This window comes from Pogona vitticeps, chromosome 2, assembly GCF_051106095.1.
Source record: "Pogona vitticeps strain Pit_001003342236 chromosome 2, PviZW2.1, whole genome shotgun sequence".
NCBI classification, from domain to species: Eukaryota; Metazoa; Chordata; class Lepidosauria; order Squamata; family Agamidae; genus Pogona; species Pogona vitticeps.
Window position 1 is genome coordinate 286,215,863 of NC_135784.1, and position 26,686 is coordinate 286,242,548.

The following is a 26,686-nucleotide window of genomic DNA, read 5'->3' on the forward strand; positions in this document are numbered from 1 at the left end:
TGCAAACACAAAACACAAACATCTTAGTGCTCAGGCAGTGAGCCCTGCTGCCACTGAGGAACAGGTATATATGTGTGCCCAGGCTTTGGAGCCATCTCATACTCCAAAAAAAGAGGTTACTTACCTGTAACTCAGGTTCTTCAAGTGGTCATTTGTGAATTCACATTAAAGGGTTTAATCTGCACTTGCACAGAGGTTTCCGGAATATTCTAGAGCTTTATCACACATTTGCTAGGACCACTCCCTTAGTACACGTGGTTCGCCCATCCTAAAAACAGCCCACCGCTGCATCATGACGGACCAGGGGAGGATAGGCGGGAAGTGTGAATTCACAGATGACCACTCGAAGAACCAGAGCTACAGGTAAGTAACCTCTCTTTCTTCTTTGTGGTCTCTGTGAATGCACACTATAAGGTGATTAACAAGCTGACTTTCCAGAGGAGGGACGTCACGGAAGGACAGAAGAGAGCACAGCCCTGCCAAACGTGGCATCTGTCTTAGCCCAGGTGGTAATGAGTAGCAAATGTAGAAGGGGCTGTGCTAGTAGCAGCCCTCGTAGAGTGTGCCTTAATGCCGACAGGCAGAGGCTTTTGGGCAAGTTGGTATGCCAACTTTATAGTTGCAACAATCCAACGAGAGGCAGTCTGAGAAGAAATGTGAAAGCCTCTAAGAGGCAGGTGTGACGTGACAGAGCTGTTTTGACTTGAGTCAACATCCAGAAGGACTAGGCAAGCTACTTTACTGAATTTCTGCCTACCCAGTATGTCTAGTCCCTGTACCTCCTCCTACCCTCTCAGAACTACTTTCATAGGGGCACCTGAAGGTTGCCACCGGATCAACCAACACACTCTGTTAAAACCACTATTTATGAATACAACATACTGCAAACGGAAGCAATTATTTGAGCTCAGCAGTTTAGCTTAATCTGAAAACCATCACACACCAACACACAATTTCTAAACTCTGACCAATAGATCTGGGCCTAAACCCCTCCCACATCTGCCATAGGTTGCAACACCACCACCACTGAAACTCAATGGCAAAGCACACCTCTGAACTTCAGGAGAAAGGAGACATTTGGATAAAGAGTAACCTTGTCAGGGTGGAATTGGAAGAATGGAAGGTTTTTGGTGTTGAATCACAATTGGTGATTTCCAAGAAACAAAGATGGATTGGAAATCACCAATTGTGATTCAACACCAAAAATATTTAAGCTCATAATTGGAGAATTATACACGAATCATATTACGAAGACACAGTTGAAACATAGAACTGGCAAGCCTATGCAAAGTTTCAACGGTGCTGAATGACACCTTCATCGCCATTTTTCAGCACTGTTTCAAAACCAAACAAAACACATTCACCCACACATTAAAGTTTCTGAGTCTAACTGAGTAGTCTTGTAGCACCTTTAAGATTAACGAGTTTTTATTTTTCATTTTTTCATCTGAAGATCTGTGCTTACACACAAAAGCTTATGAAAAATAATAACTCGTTAATCTTAAAGGTGCCTGAAAATGGCATTTGACTTCTGAGCCTCTTTGTCACACCTTATAACATTTCCCTTCAGTGTCACTGAAGCTACCAACATGAATTTGACCAAACTCCGGGACCCAGTGGAAGATAGGAGTGCCTGACGTGCTCTGGTCCATGGGGTTCAAGAGTTCAACATGACTTAACAACTAAACAACAATAGCATTTCCCATGCAAACCTCTGGGAGCTCAGGACGAACAGTCTGTACTCATTAGGATGGCTGTATACCATTCCCTGAAGATAGTCTAGTTAAGATGGTTATATACTCCCCCAGTATCAAAAGTAGCATGCCTAGGTGCATATGTCACCTGCTGGGAACTCAACAGTGCAGGGCAGAGTTGCATTCATGCCCCACTGGTGGGTTTTTCAGAGGTAACTAGTTCTACTTCATAGAAACAGAATACTGGACTAGGATCTGTCCTGTAGGGCTTGTGTTTCAGAAGGGATCTTACACTTCCATGTTTTCAGCATTGTGGTGAATGGACAGGAGGCAGAGAGAAAAAAAGGTTACCTATCTGTAACCATAGTTCTTCTAGCGGTCCTCTGTGAATTCACACAAATGGGTTCTGCGCCTGTGCTGAACGTCCCGGAAGATTCTAGAGCTAAAAGTAACAATTTAGTGGGATGTTCCCCTGTTCAGCACATGCTCCACCCACCCACAATTCCTCTCAGTTCCTAAAATTTGTCCACCGGTCAGAAGAATAATTAAAATTAACTCGTGACGGACAGAGGGGAGGATGGGTGGGATGTGTGAATTCACAGAGGACCACTAGAAGAACTATGGTTACAGGTAGGTAACCTCTTTTTCTTCTTTGTGGCCTCTGTGAATTCACACAAATGGGTAACTAGCAAGCTTCACTTACCAGATGGTGGGATGTCATGGTAGGAAGGATGCCAACACAGCTCTGCCAAATCCAGCATCATTGCATGCTCTCACATCTAATCGGTAGTGCTTGACAAAGGTCGATGGGGTAGACCACGTTGCAGCATGACAGATGTTAGGAATCTCAATTCCACGCTGGAAGGCAGTAGATGTTGACAGCGCTCTAGTGGAATGTGCATTCAGTTTATCAGGAGGTGGTTTGCCTGATAATTCATAAGCCAGAGAAATAATTTGGACTATCCATCTGGAAATGGATTGTGATGAAGCTGGACCTCCCTTGTGAGGACCATGGAAGCATAAGTCTGTTCGTTTTTCTGAAAGTCTTAGTTCTGTCAATATAGAATGCCAGAGACTGTCTTGCGTTGAGCATATGGAGCATGTGCTCTAGAGGAGATGATGGTGATTGAAAGAACTATGGTAATATGATTGGCTTATTAAGATGAAATTCTGACACAATCTTAGGTAAGGAGACATCAAAAAATAAAGTCACTTTATCTGGATAAAATTGGATAAAAGGTGGATCAGAGCGGAGGGCAGCAAGCTCACTAGCTCTTTTAGCAGATGTTATAGCCACCAGAAAGGATGTTTTCAAAGAAAGCAATTTGAAGTTTGAAGAGACTATCGGTTCAAATGGTGGGCGCACAAGCGCATTGAGAATGACTTGCAGTGACCATTAGGGAATGATATGCGGGCATGGAGGACGAATGTTGTTGAGTCCCTTAAATTTCTTAACCTGATGTGAGATAAAAGTTTTGCTGAGCTGGAGTTATCACGTTGATGGGCAACGATGCCTGATATATAAACCTTTAAAGTGGAATGAGGTTCAGGGATGGAATGTCTAGATGATCCCTTCGTTCAATGTCAGAAGGTCGGGAGCCAGAGGGAGCCGAAACGTTTCCATCGACATTGACTGGAGGTAAGTGAACCAAGGCTGTCTCAGCCACCAGGGAGCTATGAGGATCACGTTCAATTGGAAGTGATGGAGATGGCTGACTGTCTGCTAAATAAGTGGTATCAGTGGGAAGAGTTATAGCAAATTCCCATTCGAATCCATCATGAAAGCGTCCCCGATAAGAGTTCTTGTCTGCTCCGGCTTGAGAACAGTAAATGTTGCACTTGATGTTCATATGTGATGCAAATGCAGTGGTGCCCCGCATGACAAAGACACTACTAAATGACAAAACCAGCCAATGACATTTTGCGACCGCTATAGCGATTCGTAAAACAGGCATTTCAATGGGGGAATTCCACTTCACGACGATTTGGTCCGTTTATTCGCAAGACGACAATCTTTACAGCTGATTGTCAGCTTTGCAAAATGGTTTCCAGCTGTTTTCCGGACCCATGCTTCAGAAGACAGCAATTAAAAACAGCTGATCGGCGCAAAATGGCTGCCCTATGGAGGATCTTCGCTGGACGACAAGGTATTTTCCCCATTGAAACGCATTAACCGGTTTTCAATGCATTCCAATGCAGAAACTGTTTTCACATGATGACGATTTCGCTGTATAGCAATTTCAGGGAACTGAATTATCATCGTCATGGCAGGCATTGATGGCAGGCATTCCCCAACATTGACAAAGTTGATGTAAAATGATATCCTTGAGAGACCACTTGTGGGTTCTGGATGTCTTTCGACTCAGATGATCTGCTATATAATTGTTGTCCTTAGAGATGTGTACTGCAATAGGGAAGATGTGGTGTTGATAGCACCATTCCCACAGGTCGATGGCTAGGTATAGGAGGGATAGAGTGTGTGCCTCCCTGTTTGTTCACATAGTATAGGGCAGTTGTATTGTCCATTTCCAGTTGTACTACTCGACCTTCGATGATAGGGAGAAAGGCATGGAAAGCTCTGATGATTGTTAAGAGCTCTAGATGATTGATATGGAGTAACCTCTCTTGCTTTTTGTCCATAATCCATGTATTTTGTGATGGAGACAATGTGCTCCCTAGCCGGACAGGTGACCTGCACTGTCGATTGGAAGACTTTGAATTGACTTTCAACATGGAAGTCCACCAGGTGAATTGAGTGGCTAACTCTGGTGTTACTGGCAAAGTCATAGACTGGTGGTCCATCACCGGGTCAAACAGCGAGAGGTACCACGATTAGAGTGACCTTAGTTTGAGTCGGGCGTGTTGTATCACCAATGTCATAGATGCCATGAGCCCGAGGAGATGTTGAACATGATGAGCTGGAACAAGAACTCGAGGCTGAAAGGGATGAATTGCTCTCCTTAGTTTTATGATTCATTCCAGTGGGATGAATGCCCTGGCTTGCACAGAGTCCAGAAGGACTCCGACATAGGTGATTGTTTGCAACAGTTCCAGATGAGATTTTGCATGGTTTACTTTGAGGCTGAGACCTTGAAGCGTGTCGAGCATGATGGTTGTTGCTCTCATGGCATTGTGGTGCGATTTCGTGAATATCAGCCAGTCATCAATGTATGGGTAGGTGTTTCTACCCCAAAGGCGGAGATACGCTGCGACTGGTGCCATGCACTTCATGAAAGTCCTCGGTGCCATTGAAAGTCCGAATGGTAGGAAGCAAAACTGATAGGTGAAATTGTTGAATTGGAATCTGATAAACTTTTGATGAGATGGATGGATTGAAATGGTGAAGTAGGAGTCCTGTAGATTGATTACAACAAACCAGTCTTCCAGTGAAAGTAGAGGGATAATAGTGTCGAGGGTCAACATTCTAAATTTTTGGGGTCAAATTGGAGGTGGGTAGATCTGGGCGGTGGGAAAGTCAAAGATTCTGCTTTGGTTTCTTATCAGGCTGCCTGAAAGACTGTCAGGGGCACTGTCATTGGTTGTTATGATGAGGTTGGAAAGATGAAGAAGATGGTGGTAAGTATCTTTGCCTATCCACAGGTTGTCTGTACTGTTGATAGGGGAAAGAGCAATACCATTGGTAGTGCTGGGGCCTGTAATATGATTGCGTATTTTAAGAGTGGGCGGTCTTCCTCATCTTTTACAGGTTGTCAAGAATTTCATCGATCTTGTCATCGAAGAGGCCCTCGCCATCAAATGGTAAGACGGGCTAAGGCCATGGCCTCTTGGTGGAAAGCAAGGCCACAGGCCTTGTATTTGTTGGGTGTGGACTGGAGTGCTGGTAGAGCCTTGTTCCAGAGATGGCAATGGTATGCTCCCATAGCAGCTAGATAGTTGGCAACTTGAAGGGTGAAGGAAGCTAAAGAATAGGCTCTTCTACCAATAATGTCAATTTTTCTACCTTCTCGGTTATTAGGAGTAGCATTAGAGTGATTATGTGTACCATCAATTTTGTGTACCATCAACTATGGCTGAATTAGAAGGTGGATGTTTGGAGAGAAAGTTGGTATCGTCTCCATGTGTCTTGTATAAATTCTCAATAGGTCTGGACATTTGTGGTAATGAGGACGGTTTAGACTGATTGTTTAATGAGCTTGAGGAGAGAAAAGATAAACTCATAAACCTTGTCTGATTCTGTTGGTACTGGCTGTTGGATATCAAGGTCCATCACCTTTGCTATGTGGAGAATGAGTTGTAAGAAAAGTCCTCAGATGGAGATGGTGGATTGGTATCGGCTACATGTGAATCTGGTGTAGGTAGATTAGGCAAACACTCATGTGCAGGCGAAGAGTCTGAAGTGTTAGCATCAGAGAGTTGGTGAGTTGAGCAGGTGCGATATGTATGGTATGAAGATCCAGATGTATGAGGCAGGTCGTCCTGTGGAGGTGAAGTAGGATAACGTCTACACTTGCTGGTACCATGATGTTTCAGAGGGATGGACTGAGTGGGTAGCCTTTTCGGTTGTCGAGAGCGAGTGGTATCAAGTGGAGCTGGTGATGGTCCTGTGTAGGTGGCAGTGACTTGGAGAGAAGAAGAGCGTACATGAGAAAGTGTAGTTGGTTCTGCAACCTGTGATTGGAGCAATGTTGATGGTCAAGATCGCTGCGGTATCATAGCTGGTTGCGATGTATAAGGTTCAGCAGGTCACTTATGAGCAGGTTTGATTGGTTTCAGTACCAGGGGAGGCAGCAATTCATTTGAAGAAGACTGATAATATGCTTGGGATGGAGGATGATACTGAGGTGGAGATGGGAACTCGGAAGAGTCAGAAAGATAATAGTACATATACTGAGCATGCTTGGGGTTGGTGTAGAAACTGGTATCAGGCTGCCAGTATCGATTGGATCAGTGATGATTCGGTGGGGGTTTATAATATGTTGGTGGCTCAGACAAGTGACTCGCTTTGGGTACTGGTATCGAGCGTGAGTGTCCTGTGATAACATCAACACCAGTGGTATCAGAGGTTGTGAATGTTTGGCATCGGATCACCAAGTTTCAGGTGTATAGTGAATCTTTCAAGATCGTTTGCATGGTGGCAATGGATCAACCAAAGAAGAGGCTGAATCAGACCCAAAAATGGAGACAGTGCAACCCACAGATTTGGGGCTCGAGTGTGCTGATAGAGGAATTGCTGTAACATCAGCAAAAGTGTTAGGCCAGTCTAGCGACTGTGCAAGTAGAGGTGGTGGCTGTCCAGATGATGGAGGAATGGAGTCATCATCCGCAGGTGAATCAAGATACACAGTTGGCTAGTCTTGAATGGGAAGAGAAGACAGTTTTGTTGGGCACAGACTGCAAAGAAGGAAGCCTGGTAGAGGGAGAGTCTGTAGATGTGTTTTTCTTCCTTAGTACATAGACTTAGAATGGTCAGAGGCCAAGGTTGGTTTCAATGTCGATTTCGACATCGATCCCGAGGTCTCAAGATTTTGAAGTCAAATTAGGCTTCAAAAGTATTAATTTCAGTATCGGAGAAGTAGAAGGCATATCTGTAGAAACTGTGCTAGCTTGGGGAACCGAAACTGGTTCCATTGAAGGTGGTAATGGTCAAAGGGAACATTCCCAGAGGAAGGATCTGAGGCGCTATTAGAGGGCCTGTTTGGTAAGATTTCTACAGACCTGACAGGAAGAAGGTTGGTGCAATTCTTCCAGACAAAAAAAATACAGGAATATATTCCATCCTAATTGGGGGGGGGGGTCTTTTTAGGGCATGAGGTGCACCGTTAAATTGCCCTGTGGAAGGAAGGTAAGGCAGTCAGGAGAGCGAGAAACAGCTCGAAAGTCTATTTTCCTTCTGTATTTTTGTTTTTAGTAAGAATCGAAAGCAAGGCGAATGGAGAGCTCAAGAGATGAAACCTCAGCAGCAGCAAAAAGGAACTGAGGGAATCATCAGGGCACGCAGAACACGTGTACATGTGATAAAACTCTAGAATATTCCAGAAACCTCTACACAAGCACAGATTAACCCTATAGTGCGCATTCACAGAGACCATGAATAAGTTATTTCCTTTAATGAAGAAGCATCCAGACAGATTTTTATTCTTTTTCTCAGTAAGGGGGTAAGAGTGGGCAGATCTCTCCATGCTTTTCTCTGCACCAAGAATGAAAAAAAAAAAATCAAATTCCAAATGTCTTCAACATCCTTATGGTGTTTCTATGCCATCCTACAACATATTGCTTTCAGGGTGGCTGGCACAGACTAAAAACAAGAGTATACACTAAACTTTCAAAAGGCCTTTTTAAAGAAATTGTCAGAAACTAAGGGGATTTTTCTCCAGAGTAACTGAAATCCCACAAGTCATGGTGGTCTAGTCATGTGCCAGTCACATTATGAGGCATATTACTGGCATCATGCTAATTAGCAGCAATTTGCCACTACAGCTAATGTGATTTCATTTACTACAGGATAAAATCCTAATAGGGTTTTGGCCAATAAAAATTGAAAATTTAAGATGCTTTGGATAAAAGAAATATTTTCACCTCCATGCTTGTGTCACTTTGGGAAATTAGAATTCTTTGAAAGCCCCAGCTAGCACAATCAGTTTTGGCTACACAGATGCCAACATTTGGAGAAGTGAAATCAGTATTAGTGTGAAGAATTTTACAGCCATATACCAGTCATTTTAACATTATACTGATAAAATAGAGATCTCATACACAAAGAAATGAAAAAACAGCAAAAACCTGAAGCAACCAGCTTATATGAAGGGATGAAAACTTTAGTAATGCCCAGTGTTTGTCTTGTAGTGGGAGAGGTTTCCTTCTCACTGTTTTTTCAACTCAAGCAGAAACAGTTCTCTCGCTCTTTCTCAATGTCTTTCGGAAACATTTTTGGCAGTATCAAAATCCCTTCTTTTTCATTTCATTACAATGGATTGAGCAGAGATGTCCAGCGCTCCGCCTTGCCCAGTAATTCTTGACTCCTTTCAGCCTGTGACACCAGATTTGGTGGACAAGACGCTTCATCACTGTCGGGCCACCACCTCTTCTCTCGACCCTTGCCCGGCCTGGCTAATCAAAGCAGCCAGGCCTGTAACAACTGAATGGGCCATTGAAATAATTAATGGGTCTCTTCAAGGAGACTCATTAGGCCCATTAGGAAGAAAAAATTTGGCGGCGGACGACATTGGAAATTATAGGCCAGTCACCAATGTTTCTTTCCTTAGCAAAGTGGTTGAGAGGGTGGTGCCAGATCAGCTCCAGGTGCTCTTGGACGAAACCAACGCACTGGACCTGTTTCAGTTGGGCTTCAGGCCACGCTATGGTACAGAGACGGCAATGGTCGCACTGATGGATGACCTGTTGAGGGAGTCTGATGGGGGCAATATGTCCTTGTTGGTCCTCCTCGATATTTCAGCGGCCTTTGATACTGTAGACCACAGTATCCTCCAGGGGAGGCTCTCCAAGTTGGGAATCAGTGGCCTGGCACTTGCCTGGCTCCGTTCCTTCCTGGAGGACCATCCCGAGAGTACAGCTTGGGGAGAATGTTTCGGCCCCATGGTGCCTCAATTGTGGGGTCCCGCAGGGGTCGATCATCTCCCCAATGGTTTAACATCTACATGAGGCCGCTGGGTGGGGTCATCAGGGGGTGTGGGGCATTGTGCCATCAATACACTGATGACACACAGCTCTACATCTCCTTTTCACCTACCTCAGTGGATGCTATTCTGTCCCTTCAGCGCTGCCTGGAGACCGTACTGGAATGGATGCAGTCAAGTGGGTTGAGGCTGAACCCGGAGAAGAGAATCACCCGACATAGCCAGCAGGGACGGCTGAGGGGCCTCACGCTAAGGGAGACCCGAAAGGAAAAAACAAGAAACCGGGCCTTCTCGGCGGTGGCCCCTTGGCTGTGGAACACTCTCCCTACTGAAATTTGGCTGGCACCCTCACTGGGTGTTTTAAAAAAACTTGGTTATTTAAACAGGCCTTCCCTCCAGCCAATTAACTGATTTTTCTTTTTCCCCCTCTTCTTGAGTCCTGCCATCTTGGAAATGTGTTTAGTATTAATTGTAAGAATTATATTTTATATATGTTATTTTGAAGTGTTTTAACCTATGTAAGCCGTCCCGAGTAGACGCTGTCTAGAGGGGCAGGGTAAAAATAAAATAAAATAAATAAATAAATAAATAAAAATAAAAATTGCCTTTTTGGCACTCCTTGAGAAAGTATTTGCATTTTTAAAGTGTTTTCAGTACTGTTGCCTTTTTAAAAAAACATCTCTCTTCTTTCAAGTAAACACCCTTCGTATACAGCAAATGCTTTGGCTTCTTATACACGGCTGCCAATAGCACACAAAACTAATTCAGAAGAAGGGCATTGCTCCCTCAATAACCTAGCCAGTACTTTGTTGCACACCAGCAGTACAGGTACTTACCTTGAGGAATGCCATAATCAAGCCTGAAGAATTTTTAAAAATACAAGCTGTTACTGATCTTTGCACCAACCAGTTACAGTGGTTTTTATTTTTACTAGGCATTGGTCTTTTGTAAATTTGATGGCTTAGTTGCCTATTCAAGATCAAACTACTCAATGTCATGTTGCAATAAAACATGGCTAGTTTGTAACAATATAGTGTCACTGTATAACATCCAGATACAAAAATACACATGCCTCTTTTCTGAAGAAAATTAAGAAGCAAGATTCCTTATACATGACAGTATTTTTAATGATTTCCTAAAACCACAAGACTTCCTCCGCAAAGCACCTATTGATACAGATTGGGGAGAAATTGTAAAAAGAGATCAAAAGATTTTGTGGCAAGCAGCACCTCATGGTTGTGAAATGAAAAATCCTGGTTCCCCGGCTAAAAGTTGATGCTATTCTGTCATAAAACCATTTGGTGGCAGTACATGTTAGCAACAACACTATAGAGCTAAAGGTTGCTTCAGTTTCTAAACCAAGATTTCTTTATATCAGCAGATCAAATGCCAAACCATTTCTGTGAGAAGGGTATGGCAGACTTGTTTTCAATCCCTCTGTGTTATAATAAAATACATTTAAGCAGTAAAAACACAAAAGTGTTTCGAAACAATAGGCTTGTCCCAGAACCTGACCGATGGTAATTGTAGTTACCATAGAAAACACCAAATGATGCAAATTTTATTTTGGATTATGCTTATTTAAGACTAATAACAGTTCCAAATTTCAGTGTTTTCTTCCTTGTACATGGGCTTCCTTCTTGTTTCCTGTTTAATTCCTGCTAATGACCCACCCTAAACCTGAAAAAAGTATCCCAGCCTTCATTCATGCATATCACACAAATGGCTTTCAAAAATGGCCACTTTCAGAAACAATTTGCCTTGTGTTACACAGGTGGCGTTATTAGAGAAAAACAAGTTTGAAAAGCCCTTGATTTGAGGACATTGCTTCTGTGGTTCTTTGGATCCTGGCCTTTGAAAACAAATTACAAAAATTAAGTGTAAGCACCTTGATGGACAGATGCCATCATGCAAAGACACAGCCTAGAAACCCTGTTTTGCTTTACTTGCCTTACGAGATCCATTAACAGAAAAGATCCTATTCATAACCATAAAATGTGCAGGGCTATGTAGAGGGGTTCAGTGCTGAACATGTTCCAGAATGATCTGTCTGTAGCTGTTTCTAAAAAATTATTTAGAATGAAAGTTGCTGCAATGTGGTCACAAGCCTATGCAAACTAATTACATCTCAATGATAATCAATGACTTCTAAGTAGGTTTTGAGAGAAATGAGACAAGTTCTATACAACCCAAAGAACAGGACACAATCCTACATTTTTATTTAATGTTTTATAATCCTTTAACCAATTCTTTACAAGTGGTGTTACTTCACACAACTATTAAATTTAGCAACTAAATTAAGCAATTCAAATTATTATATATGTAATCTGCCAGTCTTGACGGTATTCAAGAACTGCATTCAATCAAGGAACCAAGTAACAACAACAGTTTTTTAAACATTAAAGTCACAATCCTAACCATGTTTACTTGGAAGTAAGTTCCAGTGAAATCACAGGGACCTGAGTAAATATGTTCATAATCCAGTCTCTCTCCATAATTGACTTGTTTGGAAGATTCAGAACAGTACATTAAGAGATTTGTTCCATGAGAGAGTACTGCCTTAATCCCATGATTCATCAGCTGCAGTTATATTTGATGCTGCAAATCCTCCACTGCACTGATTATCCTTGCCATGGAAAACCTAAATAAAACAAAATTTGACAGATTTTCATTTTGAACAGAAAAAACTGTGCCCTATAATAAAAAAAATGCATATCATGTGATTACTTCTCACGTATGCTGCTCAATTGCAACTTCCAGCAACACTAGACAGCACAGAAAATGGTGAAGGAATAGAATCCACATGATGGAGTGAACGCCCATTGCTTCTCCTAGCACCTGCCAACCTAGCAGTTCGAAAGCATGCAAAAATGCAAGTAGGTAAATAGGTACCACCACAGTGGGAAGGTAACGGCGTTCCATGTCTAGTTGTGCTGGCCACATGACCACGGAAACTGTCTACGGACGAACACTGGCTCTACGGCTTGGAAACAGGGATGAGCACCACCCCCTAGAGATGGACATGATTAGACTAAATGTCAAGGGGAACCTTTACCTTTACCTAACACCTAGACATTCACACTTGCCCATCAATGCACTAGACAATCTCATAATTTTCAGAACATGTCTAATGAAGATGTAATCAATTATCTTTCACAATGCATGTACATAAGACTTTTTTCATACATAACACATGAGAAACTAGGCTTTGAGCTCAGCCTGAAACCGATAATCTCCCTAGTAGTGTTTCCCATTAAGTAATATAGTATCTATTGGAAATTACCCAAATTTTCTTACCATGACATGGCTTGATTTAAATTTCAATAGTATCTGTTGCCTTCCCTCTAACCTTAATTTATTTTAATAGTCTCATATTACAAAACACTAAAGGATCTTTGATTTTTTTTTTTAAAAAAGTTTATTTATCAATCAACAGCTGGGCTTCTTCTTAAGATTTACCTTTCGAGAATCAATAGATGCAAACGTACTCCCCCTCGAACTGCTGAAACTGATTCCACCAGCACTACAAGCTATCTCCTCGAGCCATGCTGGTACTTCTTGCTGAGCCTCCAAAGAGAGAAAAATTCACATAATAAATAATTTAGGCTAACACTCCCAATTTAATAAAAAAAACATAAACTTACAGAATAAAAGACAACTTACATCTACAAGGACTTTTATTAAAGGCTGTGCAATAGCAGTGTCCGATTGAGGATCAAAAAAGGAAACAGCTTTGCCTATATTACCACAACGCCCAGTTCGTCCAATTCTGTGAACATACTCATCAATGGTGGAAGGCAAATCATAATTTATAACATGTTGAACTTTTTCAATATCCAGACCTCTCGCAGCCACTGACGTAGCAACAAGCACAGGGCATTTTCCCAAACGAAAATAACGGAGAGCTTCTTCTCGCTCTCTCTGCTCCCGATCCCTATAAACAGAGGAAGGATTTACTCTACCTTGCAAAGACATGTTTAGCAACTCTAAAAGCAAATAGTGTTTATCAAGACAGAAGATTAATCTTTTGCAAATGCATGTTTGCCAAGCTAAAGCTGTTTCCAGTTAAACACACTTGTGCCACCTACTCTACCTTACCTGTCATAAAGATGTAAGCAACTACAAAAAAATGTGATCAAATCAGTAGGATACATTTTGAACTTGGTCATGATTTTGTTGTGGCAGTCTGGCCCCACACTGTATTGATCCAGAGAGAGGAAGAGAATTCTCTTTAGTGTATTCTACATATTTTAGCAGCACAGAATCCAGTGAAGTTAAAATAAGAGAAAATGTGGACCAGAAGAAGTGAAACAGTGATTAGCTGTGAGCTTTGTTCAGGGTGAGGGAAGGTAAAGAACTGTAACCAAATCCATAAGCATCAACCCTAGACACAAAAATCTAGCCGATGCGACCTCTGTTTTCCTAGACAATAGTGGGGATCAATTCAGTGGTGAATGCCTTTTCATCCTAATCTGAGAATCCAGGACCATCAGTAGCCAACAGACTTCAAAGGGATGTTTAAAAGTTCTGCTGTGCCATCTTTGGAAGAAAAAAACAAAACCCAACAATGTAGATCCGAGATATTAGAACTTGAATCATGATTAACTTTGACTCAGAAGTCCAAGAATGGAGAAGCCCCCATCTGGGGCAGCAAATCTCTACTTTTTAATCTCCAATCACTGGACAGAGATAAGAGACTTCTTAAAGCTATGGAAACTGCTGCATGGAACTCAATTCTGATTTGCAGCTCAGAAAATTGCTACACTGAGCCCTATTCCAGAAAAGATAGGCATCAAATCGTGCTGTGTTGTTTCATGGGAAGGTATCCAAATTAGTAAGAACTACATCTGGCACCAATTCTCAGTGTGGTGTAGTGGATATAGTGATGGACCAGGACTCTGGAGAACAGTCTTCAAATCCGCACTTGGCCATGGAAACTCACTGAGGAATGGAACTGGTAAAATCACTCCTTAAATACCTCACTTATCTTGAAAACACTATTAGGGCTGTTATAAGTCAGTTTCGACTTGACAGCATAAAACACACACACACATCTGGTGTTACCCTCTGTCCTTAATGCTCCCACCAATGGAATACAGTTGTCAAAACCTTTCTCAGATTCATATTCAGCCATAGACCTAATTAATTAAAAATTAAAAATTCCCAGAGCCCATACACATATTTACCCATGAATACTTGTTGCTGGTATATGTTCCTGGCAAAGTATCGTCGCAATGAAATCTGTTTTTTTCTTAGTTTCCACAAATACCATGACTCTCTCATTACCTGTAAGAAGAGAGGAATTAATAGATAGCTCCCTCTTAACCTACTAACATAGCTATGAATTTACATAAAGGAGAGTAATGCTTTTCAGTGGTAAAACTGAAGCCCAATACTTTCTTCCTGGAACTAAACAGATATCTCGAGCCGCAATGACACAAGCCAAATGTTGCCTTCCTCATTGAGATTGTATCATAAACTTGCAGTCACATGATGCATGGCCATGAGTGAATCATCTACCAGGTGAGTGTGCTGAGGATTATTTCTTGTTTGGTCACAGGATGTTACTTTTTTTGTTGTGGATCTTTTTGAAAAAAATGCTTGTTTGTGTGTGAGTGTTCTTTTCACAATGTTTTTGAACTACGGTCACCATACATGTCCTTTTGAACTGTTTTTACTTTTGTTTTAAACAATAGTTGATTGGTGGACAAAAACACAAATAGATTCAAGAATCAGGAGATAAAGCAGTAGGCTTTTTGTAAGGAACAGACACCATTAGATAAGATACTTCTGAATGTAAAGGAAAAACTGATTAAAATGTTGTATAATTATCTACTAGAAATAAAAACGCAAGATGAAATAGTTAAAAGAATATATGATAAATTGGGCCCAAAATGTGGGCTGCACTATTAACTTAAAGTCATGGTCACAAATATGGGAAGGTAATATTAAGCTAACAAAAACAATTAATTACAGTGGTGCCCCGCAAGACGATTGCCTCGCAGGATGAAAAACTCGCTGGACGATTGGGTCCGGCGAGGGCTTTGGTGCCTCACAAGACGATTTTAACTATGGCCCTGTTTCGCAAGACGAAGCCCCGGGAGGCTTCTGAAAGTGCTGCTTTGCTGGTGGGGAGGCGGGGTGTGTGTGCTCTTCTCCGCTCCCACCCCCCTTCCCGCCTCACAGCTGATCGGTGCAGGGTGTCAGAGGCTTCTGGAGAGCCGGCAGCCATTTTCTGCTCTTCTTCACTTCAGCTCGTCCCCCTCTCTGCCTCACAGCTGATCAGCGCTGGGATTTAGAAGCTTCCCCAGGCTTGCCCAGCAGGTAAACAGGCAGTGGAAATGCACCGGGGAAGCCTCTGAAGTGGCGGTTTGCCGGGTGGGGTGGGTGGTAGCCCCCCCCGCGCAGCAAAGCACCACTTTCAGAAGCCTCCCTGGGCTTGTTCAGCAGTGGAAAAGCACCTGGGGGGCTTCTGGAAGCGGCGGTTTGCCGCAGGGGGGTGAAGGGGGTGGCGGGTCTGCCCCTGCCACTCCCCCACCCACCCCTACCCAGGCAAAGCCCTGCTTTCAGAAGCCTCCCGGGGCTTGTCCAGCAGTGGAAATGCACCGGGGAAGCCTCTGAAAGCCGTGCTTTGCCTGCAGGGGCATGGCGGGCCTGTCCCTGCCATTCCCCCACCCACACCAGCAAACCGCCGCTTCAGAGGCTTCCCCGGTGCATTTCCACTGCCTGTTTACCTGCTGGGCAAACCTGGGGAAGTTTCTAAATCCCAGCGCTGATCAGCTGTGACGCAGAGAGGGGGAGGGGCTGGAGCGAAGAAGAGCAGAAAATGGCTCCCGGCTCCCTGCTGGCTGCTGGCTCTGAGCCGTTTGGCGCTCTTTTTCCTACTGTTCTGAGGTAAGTGATTTATTATTATTTTTTGCTTTTGACTTTTTTCCCATTAGAACGCATTAATTAAATTTCAATGCATTCCTATGGAAAACCGTGCCTCGCAAGACATTTTCACTGGACGGCATTAACTGTGGAACGGATTAATGTTGTCTTGCGAGGCACCACTGTACAAAGAAAATATGTATAAGATGTTCTATAGAAGGTCTATGACACCTGAAAAAGTATCAAAAATATACCAAAGTACAGTGGTGCCCCGTATAGCGAGGTTAATCCGTTCCGGATTAACCTTCGCTATATGAAATCTTCGCTAAGCGGGAAGTAAAAAGCCATTGGAACGCATTAAACTTCATTTAATGCGTTCCAAATCGGCCCTAAACTTCCCACTTAGAGAAGTTTCCTGGCCCCGGGCAGCCATTTTCGCGCCCTCCCCTCGCTTGCCGAGGGCGCGAAAACGCCACGCGGGGCCATTTCGGGTCGTTTTGAAGCCGCAAAACAGCTGTTCTGCGGCTTCAAAACGGACCCGAAATGGCCCCGCGCCGCGTTTTCGCGCCCTTGGCAAGCGAGGGGAGGGCGCGAAAACGCTGCGCAGGGCCATTTCGGGTTGCCCACGGCCGTTTTGAAGCCGCAAAACAGCTGTTTTGTGGCTTCAAAACGGACCCGAAATGGCCCCACGCCGCGTTTTCACGCCCTCCCCTCGCTTGCCGAGGGCGCGAAAACACAGCACGGGGCCATTTCAGGTCATCCGGCGCCCATTTTGGAGCTGCCGAACGCGGCTCCAAAATGGCGGCCGGACTCCCCAATCGTCGCAATGCGAGGTGCGGCGATTGGGTGCTCCGTATAGTGATCCCGAAAAAGGGGATCGCTATACGGATTCGTTGTTATACGGTGCGCTCGCTAAGCGAGGCACCATTGTACCTCTAACAAATGTTGGAAATGCAAATCAAAAGAAGGTAGTGTTTATCATATATGATGGACTTGTCGGGAAGCTAAGAACGTTTGGAAACTAATCCATGAGTTTTTACAAAAAAAGTTATCCTCTATAATTCCATATGAACCTGAATTGTTTTTGTTGAATATAATACCAGAATCGATAGAAAAAAGATATTTGATCATACATGAAACTACAGCAGCAATAATTTTATATGCCAAATACTGGAAAAAAGAGGAGACTTTTAATAGAATTTTCTTTGAAGCAGCAGAAATGGGATATTTTAATTGAAGTATTAAAAGACAACGAAATTGCTGAGAGAGAAAAACTGGAACCTTTGTATAACTGGATGAGAACATGAATGGGTTACAATTATGAGAAAGGAAATATAAGATATACTTTTAGATTTTAAAGACTTAGAAAAAATGGTAAGGTAAGTGTGAAGTAAGCTTAGAAAGAAATATATTGACAAATGTAATAATGATACATACTGTTCTCTATCTTCTGTATTTTTTTTATTTACCCCAACACCCTGATCCAAATCCCCTTCCCTATAATCTTCACTTCCCCTAATGGAAAATGATTTTTTTAAAAAAAGGCCTCTCTGTAAAGCAATGTCTTCAGAAGCCTGAACACTAGAAGGGAAGGAGCCTGGCAAATCTCCATTGGGAGCTGATTTCAAAGTATTGATGCCACAGAAAGGCCAAGCTTCTTTTGGATTATTTCATAGAATCATAAAGTTGGAAAGCCATTGAGTCCAACCCCCTGCTCAGTGCAGGAATACAAATCAAAGGTTATCTGTCAAGTGGTTATCTAAATTTCTCTAGAATGCTTCCAGTGTGGGAACACTCACCACCTATTGAAAAATTGGTTCCATTGCTGTATAGCTCGAACAGCTACAAAGTTTTTCCTGATATTCAATGTAAATCTGGCTTCCTGTAACTTGAGCCCATTGTTGCGTGTCCCACACTCAGAGATGACTGAGAAAAAATCTTGCCCCTCAGTACGACAGCCTTTCAAATATTTGAAAAGTGCTATCATATATCCCCTCAGTTTTCTTTTCTCAATGCACAACATGCCCAGTTCTTTCAATCTTCCCTCATAGGGCTTGGTTTCCAGCCCCTTGATTATTCTAGTCCCCCTCCTCTGAACTTCTTCCAATTCATAGGAATCCTTCTTGAAATGTGGTGTCCAGAACTAGACACAATACCCAAGATAAGGCATAACCAATGCCGAATAAAGGAGAACTAGTACCTCAAGGGATTTGGAGATTTTTTGTAGGCATCCTTCAGTCTCAAGAGACTATGGTAACGTGCCCTGAGTAGAGCTCTTGGAACAGCGCCTAGTGTGGCTGAGAAGGCCAATATGAGAGTGACAATCCACTCCACACTGAAGACAAATACAATCTGTCCCCTGTCCAGCTCCCTGATTTTGCTGGTTTGGGGACTGCCTCTTTGCCTCAGCCAGCTGAACAAGTGTGTCTTCAAATTGGGAGAGGCCATGATGCACTGCCTGCCTCCAGGCTGAATGGTTAGATGTCAAGGTTTCCCATTTGTTGAGGTCCATTCCTAAGGCCTTCAGATCCCACTTGCAGATATCCTTGTATCGCAGCTGTGGTCTCCCTCTGGGGCAATTTCCCTGCACTAATTCGCCATACAGGAGATCCTTTAGAATCCAACCATCAGCCATTCTTGCAACATGCCCGAGCCAACGTAGATGTCGCTGTTTCAGTAATGTATACATGCTAAAAATTCCAGCTCCTTCCAGGATCACTGTATTTGGAACTTTATCCTGCCAGGTGATACCAAAAATGCATCAGAAACAATGCATATGGAACGTCCTCACCTTCCTCTCCTGCTGTGCACAAAGGGTCCAGGACTCACTGCAGTACAGGAGTGTACTCAGGAAACAGGCTCTATAGACCTGGATCTTGGTATATGCCATCAGCTTCTTATTATGCCATACACTCTTTGTGAGTCTAGAGAACATGGTAGCTGCTTTGCCAATGCGTTTATCCAGCTCGACATCTACAGAGAGGGTGTCAGAGATTGTTGAGCCAAGGTACACAAAATTATGAACAATCTCCAGTTTCTGTGTGGAGATGGTAATAGAGGGAGGTGAGTCCACACCCTGGCCCATGACTTGTGTTTTCTTCAGGCTGATTGCAAAATCTTGGCAGGCATTACTAAAACGATTCATAAATTGTTGGAGCTCTTCAGCAGAATGGGCAACAACAGCTGCATCATCAGTGAAGAGGAACTCCTGCATGCATTTCAGCTGGACTTTGGTCTTCACTCTCAATCTAGGGAGATTAAAGAGCTTTCCATTTGATCTAGTCTGGAGATAGACAGCTTCTGTTTCAGATCCAAAAGTGTGCTTCAGCATGACAGCAAAAAAGATCCCAAACAGGGTCAGTGTGAGGACACAGCCCTGTTTCACTCTGCTTCGGATGTCAAAGAGGTCTGATGTTGAGCCATCAAAAACTACAGTGCCCTTCATTTCCTCATGAAAGGACCTGATGACGTTTAAGGAGACGAGGTGGACATCCAATCTTGGGAAGTATTTTTAAAAGGCCATCCCTGCTAACCAAATCAAAGACCTTTGTAAGATACATGAAGGCCACAAAGAGTGGCTGACGTTCCCTACATTTCTCCTGCAACTGTCTGAGGGAAAATACCATGTCAGTGGTGGAACTATTAGCTCGAAATCCACACTGTGATTCTGGATAGACTCTGTCTGCAAGCATCTGGAGCCTCTTCAGCACAACACGGGCAAGCAGCTTCCCTACAACACTGAGAAGAGAGATGCTATGGTAGTTATTGCAGTCACACCTGTCGCCTTTGTTATTGTACAATGCGACGATGTTTGCATTCTTCGTGTCCTGTGGTACCCCACCTTCCCTCCAGCAAAAACAAGATTTCATACAGCTTGGTGGTGATTGTCTCTTACAGCACTTCAACAGGGATGTTATCCTTCCCAGGTGCCTTGAATGGAATACAAGCGGCCTTGGATTCCATCGTAGGCGATGGAATTCCAGGTTGCTTTTATTTCTGTTAAAGTTGGTTCACTGTCCAACTCTTCCAAGACAGGCAAGCACTCAATGTTATTTAATGCCTCTTTGGTTACTATATTCTCTCTGGAATATAGCTCAGAGTAGTGCTGCACCCAGCGTTCCATCTGCTGTACTCAGTCCTGGATGGTCACTCCTGGCAGACTTCAAAGGAGCAGATTTCTTCTGTATTGGACTTAAAGCCTGCTTGATACCATCATACAGTCCCTTGATGTTACCTGTGTCCACTGCTATCTGTATCTGAGAGCAGGGCTGAAGCCAATAATTGGTGAAACCCCCTGGCAGCCTGTTGAACTTTGCTACGAGCAACTCGAAGAGCCTGCAAGTTGTACTCACTAGGACAGGCTTTGTACGCTGCTAGAGCTTTCCTCTTATCCTCGATGGCTGGCATCAATTCCTCCAAATGGGCTTCGAACCAGCCTGCCATATTTTTGGGCTTCTTGCCAAATGTGGACAAGGCGGTGTTATAAACAGCATTCTTGAAATGTTCCCATCGTTCAGGTGCATTTGCACCAGCTGTGCTTGGAAGGGTTTCCTCAAGCACTTGGGCAAGTTCCTTCTCTTTTCTTTGATTGCGAGTCTTGCTGATGTCAATACATGGTCTTCCTTCCTTTTTCATGCGATACAATCTCTTTATTCACAGTTCTACTCTGATACACACCAGGGAATGATCAGTATCGCAATCAACACCCTGATAACTGTGTGGGATTATAATATTAGGAAGGCTAGAGAATCTAGTGAGGATCAAATTGAGCTGATGTGAATGCTTTGACTTTGGATGTCTCCAAGAGACTCTGTGTTGAAGCTTCCTATTAAAAAACGTGTTGCTGACACAAAGACCATAACAACAGCAAAACTCCAGCAAGCATTGGCCATTTTCGTTCATCTTCCTAATGCCAAAACAGTCTAGACAAGTGGGCCAAGAATTGTGATCAGCACCAACTCTAGTGTTAAATTATCCGGGAATGAACAACTGCTCTCTCCAGGATTTTTTTGACAGCATCTGCCAGATCGTCATAGAATTTGTCTTTGACTTCTGCTGTAGACAGACATCAAAGCCAAATTCTATGTGCTGGTGCATATGCACTATTAAGGGTGACCGGTCCTGCTGATGAATGGAGCTGCAGAGACAGGATTCTTTCACTCCCCACAGTAGGTGGAACCATGGATCTCAGAAGAGTATTTCTAACTGCAAAGCCAACACCATGTTCCCTGGTCTCATTCAATGGTTTTCCCTGCCAGAAGAATGAGATTTTTTTTTTGACAGATCCCGGGTCTGGCAATCTCGTATCTTGCAGGGCAACAATGTCCATCTGCAGTCTACTCGGTTCCATGTTGTTGACAGCTGTCTTGTGTGCGTTGTCTATTTCCTGCAGGTCGTCAGAAAAGCCAGGGGTCACTGTTCGAACATTCCAGGTGCCCAACTTTAGGGCAGAAGTTTTCTTATGACTGCTGCATGGTGCAGGGTTATCAATCTGCTTGTCAGCTTTCACCCTAAACCCCATGTACCCCGTGAGGCTAACAGGCCGTGGCAAGGCAGCACCTTACTGGTTGGGGGTTGCGCAGCTTAAGGCGGGCGGTAGCTACCTAGTGAGGTACAATGACCTCTCCCACCGTTGGAAGTAGCCCCTGGCGTCATGCTGTACACCAATCGAGCAAAGAATTATAACTGGTAACTGCTACTTTCCGTGTTGTTTCAATGTTGTATGCGAAGCTGGAGTGTCCTCTCCAGAGCATGAAGCCTCAGTAAAATACAGTGGTGCCTCGCTTAACGAGTGCACCGTATAGCGATGTTTCCGTATAGCGATCCCTTTTTCGGGATCGCTATATGGAAACTCCCCCGATCGTCGCAATGGGGAAAACCCACATTGCGAAGATCGGGTATTGCGGCGGCCATTTTGGAGCCGCCGAACAGCTGATCGGCGGTTCCAAAATGGCCGCCGGAAGCCCAGAAATGGCTGCCGGCAGCCGTTTTCGCGCCCTGCCCTCGCTTAGCGAAGGCGCGAAAATGGCTGCCGGCACCTGGAATCCTCGCTGAACGGGTAAGTAACAAAGGTATTGGAACGCATTAAACGAAGTTTAATGCGTTCCAATACATTTCCCCTACCCGTTTAGCGACGATTTCGCATAACGAGGGTTAATCCGGAACGGATTAAACTCGCTATGCGGGGCACCACTGTAATATGGAGGATAGACTGTTACCCAAGCAGAAAAATTCCCCTCTCCCCGTCACTGAAGTAGTCCAATGGAAAGGCAAGAACCAATACAACTGGTTCTAGTGACATTGCAGGGGTTACCAGAGCGTGACTGTACACAGTCATGAACTGCCTCCGGCTCCGGCTTTTGCCTTGAGGTTAGCTCCTGAAGCCTTTTCCATCAGTGGACACAGCCACAAGGCAGTGGAGGTTTGAAATCAGAGTTTTCCTTCTAGATGGGCTGCCTTTGAAGGCTAACGATTTGCGGCAATGGGCGAGGACGTGAGCTATTGTGGGAGTATCCTCCAAGCCGTGAGGTGGAGGGACTGCACGTCCGGGTGATAAGTTGTCCCCTCGTTCTGCGTCAGCAGATGGGGGAGGTAAGGTAGCCTGATGTACCCCGTCGCCCTCGTAATGAGCCTCGCAAACCATGGCTGGCGGGGCCAGAATGGAGCAACCAGGATGACATTCGCGTTGTCGTCGCAAATCTTTACAAGTGTCCTCAGCAGAAGGGGAAACGGGGGAAACATGTACAGGAAGTGGTTGCTCCACGACACCATCAGAGCGTTGCCCTGAGAGTTCGACCCTTGTCCGCCCCTGGAGAGGAAGATGGGGCATTTGGTGTTGAGGTATGTGGCGAAAGCATCCACTGCCGGGGTTCCCCATCGCTCGCAGAGGATCAGGAATACTGCTTGGTCCAGCGTCCATTCGTGCATCGTAACAGCAGTCCTGCTGAGACGATCCGCAAGTATGTTGTCGTGAGTGGATATGTAGACAGCGGACGGAAAGACATGATGTCGGAGACACCACTCCCATAGCTGGACAGCAAGGTACAGGAGGGAAAGGGAGTGGGTACCTCCCTGCTTGTTGACATACGCAACAGCCGTCGTGTTGTCTGAGACTACTTGGAGGGCTGTGCCCTTGATAAGGGGCAGAAATGCACGGCAGGCCTTGAAGATGGCAAGAAGTTCCCGATTGTTGATGTGCAAGGCACGCTCCTTCGGAGACCAACGATCGTGGACCTGCAGGCCGCAGCAGTGAGCACCCCAGTCGATGTCGCTGGCGTCCGTCGTAATCCGCGTTGTTAGAACAATGGGAGCAAATAGACGCCTCATGAACAGATTGGCTGGATTGACCCACCATCTTAGTTGCTCCGCCAACTCCTTTGATACCAGGAGCCTCTTCTTGGGGGAGTCCAGAAGGGGGTTGAAGAACGACAGAAGCCACGCCTGGAGCAACTGAAGTTTCAGTCTCGCATGAGGGATGACCGAAGTAGTGGAGGCCATCAGTCCTAAAAGCTTCTGAGCAGTATGTGCGGTGACATAATGAAGTGGACGAAAATGCTCGATGAGAGCAGCCATCTTTTGCGCCCTTTCCCGGGGCATGAATGCCCTTCCTGTCCTTGCGTCGAGAACGGCGCCTATGTAAGTAGCAACAGGCGAAGGGGTGAGGACGGACTTCTTCTAATTCACCTCTAGTCTGAGAGTTCTGAGAAGGCGGAGGACCGTAGTTGTATGACGTTCTGCCTGGTGCCTTGAATGTGCAACCAACAGCCAATCGTCTATGTATGGAAAGATGGCTATACCCCTGGTTCTCAGGAACGCTGCCACCGGGGCCATACATTTCGTAAAGACTCTGGGCCCGGTGGAAAGTCCAAAAGGCAGAGCGGAGAATTCGTAGCATTATGACCCCAGCGAAAAGCGTAGATAGCGGCGATGATCGTGCCTTATATTTATGTGAAAGTAGGCGTCGCTGAGGTCTATGACCACAAACCAGTCGCCTCGCTGAAGTAGGGGTAGAATTCTCTCCAAGGTCACCATCCAGAAACGGTGATAAGCAATGAACTTGTTGAGGCGCCTTAGATCTAGAATAGGACGAAAGGAGTTGTCCCTTTTCGGCACCAAAAAATACCTGGAGAAGAAGCCAGGATCGGCAGGATTTGGGAAAACTCTGGTTATCGCCATTTCCGCAAAAGAGTGTTTATTTCTTGCTTTAAGGGAGTGGACGGGGGGGGGGTGAGAAGCAGACGGGGTGGAGGTGTTTCCAAAAATTCTATCGCATAACCATGTGCGATGATAGAAAGGACCCATTTGTCTGAAGTTATCATAGACCAGCTTGAGAGGAAAGGAGACGAATGGGTGGCGTAGAAAGTAGAGGAAGTGTTTATAGAGCAGTCAAAGACTCTGTTTGTTCTTGCGGTCAGTCTTTTTAAAGGAAGAACGGATCTTGTGTCGTTGGTCATGTCTAGTGGTGTAGCCAGCAGAGGGGGAACAGTACCTCTGTTTGGGAAGATAGGGCTTTCCCGATTGCGCAACGGGGAAGAATGTATGGCACTTCCACGGATAACGTTGCTTGTAGTAGGGCTGAGCAGCATAGGACCTTGCAGCTTTCTTTGCCTCGTGGAGACCCTTTAGAATTTCATCTGTTTTTGGGTCGAACAAACCCGAGCCATCAAAGGGGAGGTCAAGGATATGGGCCTTGGAGTCCTCCAGAATCGCCGCCGATTTAAGCCATGGCTGTCTCCTCATTGCGACGCTCGTCATCAGGTTGTGCGACGCAGCATCCAAAATATGCCGGACCGCGACTCATTCTTGACGAATGAGTTGCATGGCCTCTTGATGCAGTGAAAGACCCCTGGGTTGTAACTCGTCCGGTGCAGCTTGCAAGGAGGGTAGAGCCGAGTTCCACAAATGCTGGTGATATGCCGCCATAGCGGCCACATAATTAGCAGCCCTTACGACGAAAGATGAAAAGGCGTAGGAACGACGGCCAAATATGTCCATTTTCCTCCCATCCTTATTGTTTGGAGACGCGGCTGATGTGGGTCGAAACTTAGACTGGGCAACGTCCACGATCAAGGAATTAGGGGTAGGGTGTTTAACAAGGAAGTCCAATTCCGACCCCTGAATACGGTATAAATTCTCCACCCGTCTGGACATTTGGGGGGTAGAACAAGGTTTGTCCCAAGGTTGCTTTAGGGTTCTGAGTAGCGACGGGATGAAAGCCAGACGCATAGGTAAATTCTGGTCCTCATCTATGTCCCCATATACTTTGTCAGGGACCATTTCCGGAGGTCTTTTGACAGGCAGCTCCAAGACGGCAGCTATTCTATGCATCAACTGCGAATAACTAGGAATATCGGTTGCCGGAGAAACCGGGTTCTTGTCAATTATAACGGAGTCCGGGGTGTTATCATTTGGAGCAGAGGCATCAGAAAATGAACCCTCAGCGGAGGAATCGTCGGAATGATCAGAGGTTAGGACTGGAGGAAACGGAAGTTCCGGCGCAGAAAAGGCGGGAACCGGCATTTCTTTCCCCCTCTTCTTGGGGCGCTTCTTTTTCGCCCCGGTATCGGTACGCTTCCCGGTACCGTGACCGGTATCAGGGTCGGTATCGGTATCGAGAACGTCCAACTGAAACGAGTCAGAGTCAGAAGAGGCATGACGACGCTTCTTGTTTCGTGGCCGTGACGGTACCGGGTCGCGGGGGCGCTTGCGTTTCGGAAGCGCGGTATCAGTACTGGGTAGGACGGAATCGACTGCGGTATCGGGTGCCGTACGGGGCGGGGCACTGCTCGGTACCGCAGCGGACGGGCGCGTCTGGTCAGAGGTATTGCGCCGCGGCCAGAGCTTCTTAGGAGACAAGGGCTCTGTCGGCACCGGCTGGTGTTTCTTCCTTCCGGTATCGGGGGATGACGGTACCGAAGGTGCGTGTCGGTGTCTCTTCCTTCCGGTATCGGGAAATGACGGTACCGACAATACCAAAGAGTCGGAAGTGTCCGACGAGGAGGAAGAAGAGTCGGAAGCCGAACTCTCAGCAGTCAGGCTGTACAGAAGACAAGGGTCGTAAAGCTTTTGCATCTGCCTCCTCCAGCGTGTCAAGTAACTCTTACAGAGTTTACAGTAAGTGGAGCGAAATGCTCATCGATAGTTCCATGCCTCTTCATTTTCTTGGGGCGAACATGTCTAGCCCCGTGGGGGGAGACCTTCGGTCCCGAGGGGCTCGGAGACCGGGAATCTCCAGAGGATGGTGCCAAATGCCTCGTTTTTGCCTTCCTCTTCCTTGGAGGGGATGGGAGGAGAGCTATATCTGGAGTGTTGGCCGGCGGAGGTGGAGAGGCTGGGGAGGTTGGAGGCGAAGAAACCTGCGAAGGAATCTCGATGGGGGATTGAGGAGTAAGAATAGGTAGTGAAGGCGAAGTTTGGTGCTGTAGGCTAGGTGCAGCCGAAGGAAGAGAAGGAGGAGGAGAGGCCAGAGCCTTGGGTTTAGCAGGCTTGGCCTGTCGTTTAGGGGCCTTCCCTTTAGACGTAGCAGCC

General features: G+C 45.2%; 1 protein-coding gene across 5 annotated transcripts in view; it reads right to left on the bottom strand.

The window, feature by feature from the left end:
• Nucleotides 1-11,484: 11,484 nt before the first annotated feature.
• DDX4 (DEAD-box helicase 4) overlaps nucleotides 11,485-26,686 on the bottom strand; it is a 57,647-nt gene continuing 42,445 nt past the window's right edge. For all 5 annotated transcript variants that reach the window (XM_072992754.2, XM_072992753.2, XM_072992751.2 and 2 more), the window contains 4 exons: nucleotides 14,476-14,575; nucleotides 12,953-13,223; nucleotides 12,749-12,856; nucleotides 11,485-11,930 (listed from right to left, as the gene is read on the bottom strand). In XM_072992754.2, the coding sequence (XP_072848855.1) occupies nucleotides 11,850-11,930; nucleotides 12,749-12,856; nucleotides 12,953-13,223; nucleotides 14,476-14,575 (560 nt within the window). In that variant the 3' untranslated portion in view covers nucleotides 11,485-11,849. The remainder of the gene's footprint in view (nucleotides 11,931-12,748; nucleotides 12,857-12,952; nucleotides 13,224-14,475; nucleotides 14,576-26,686) is intronic.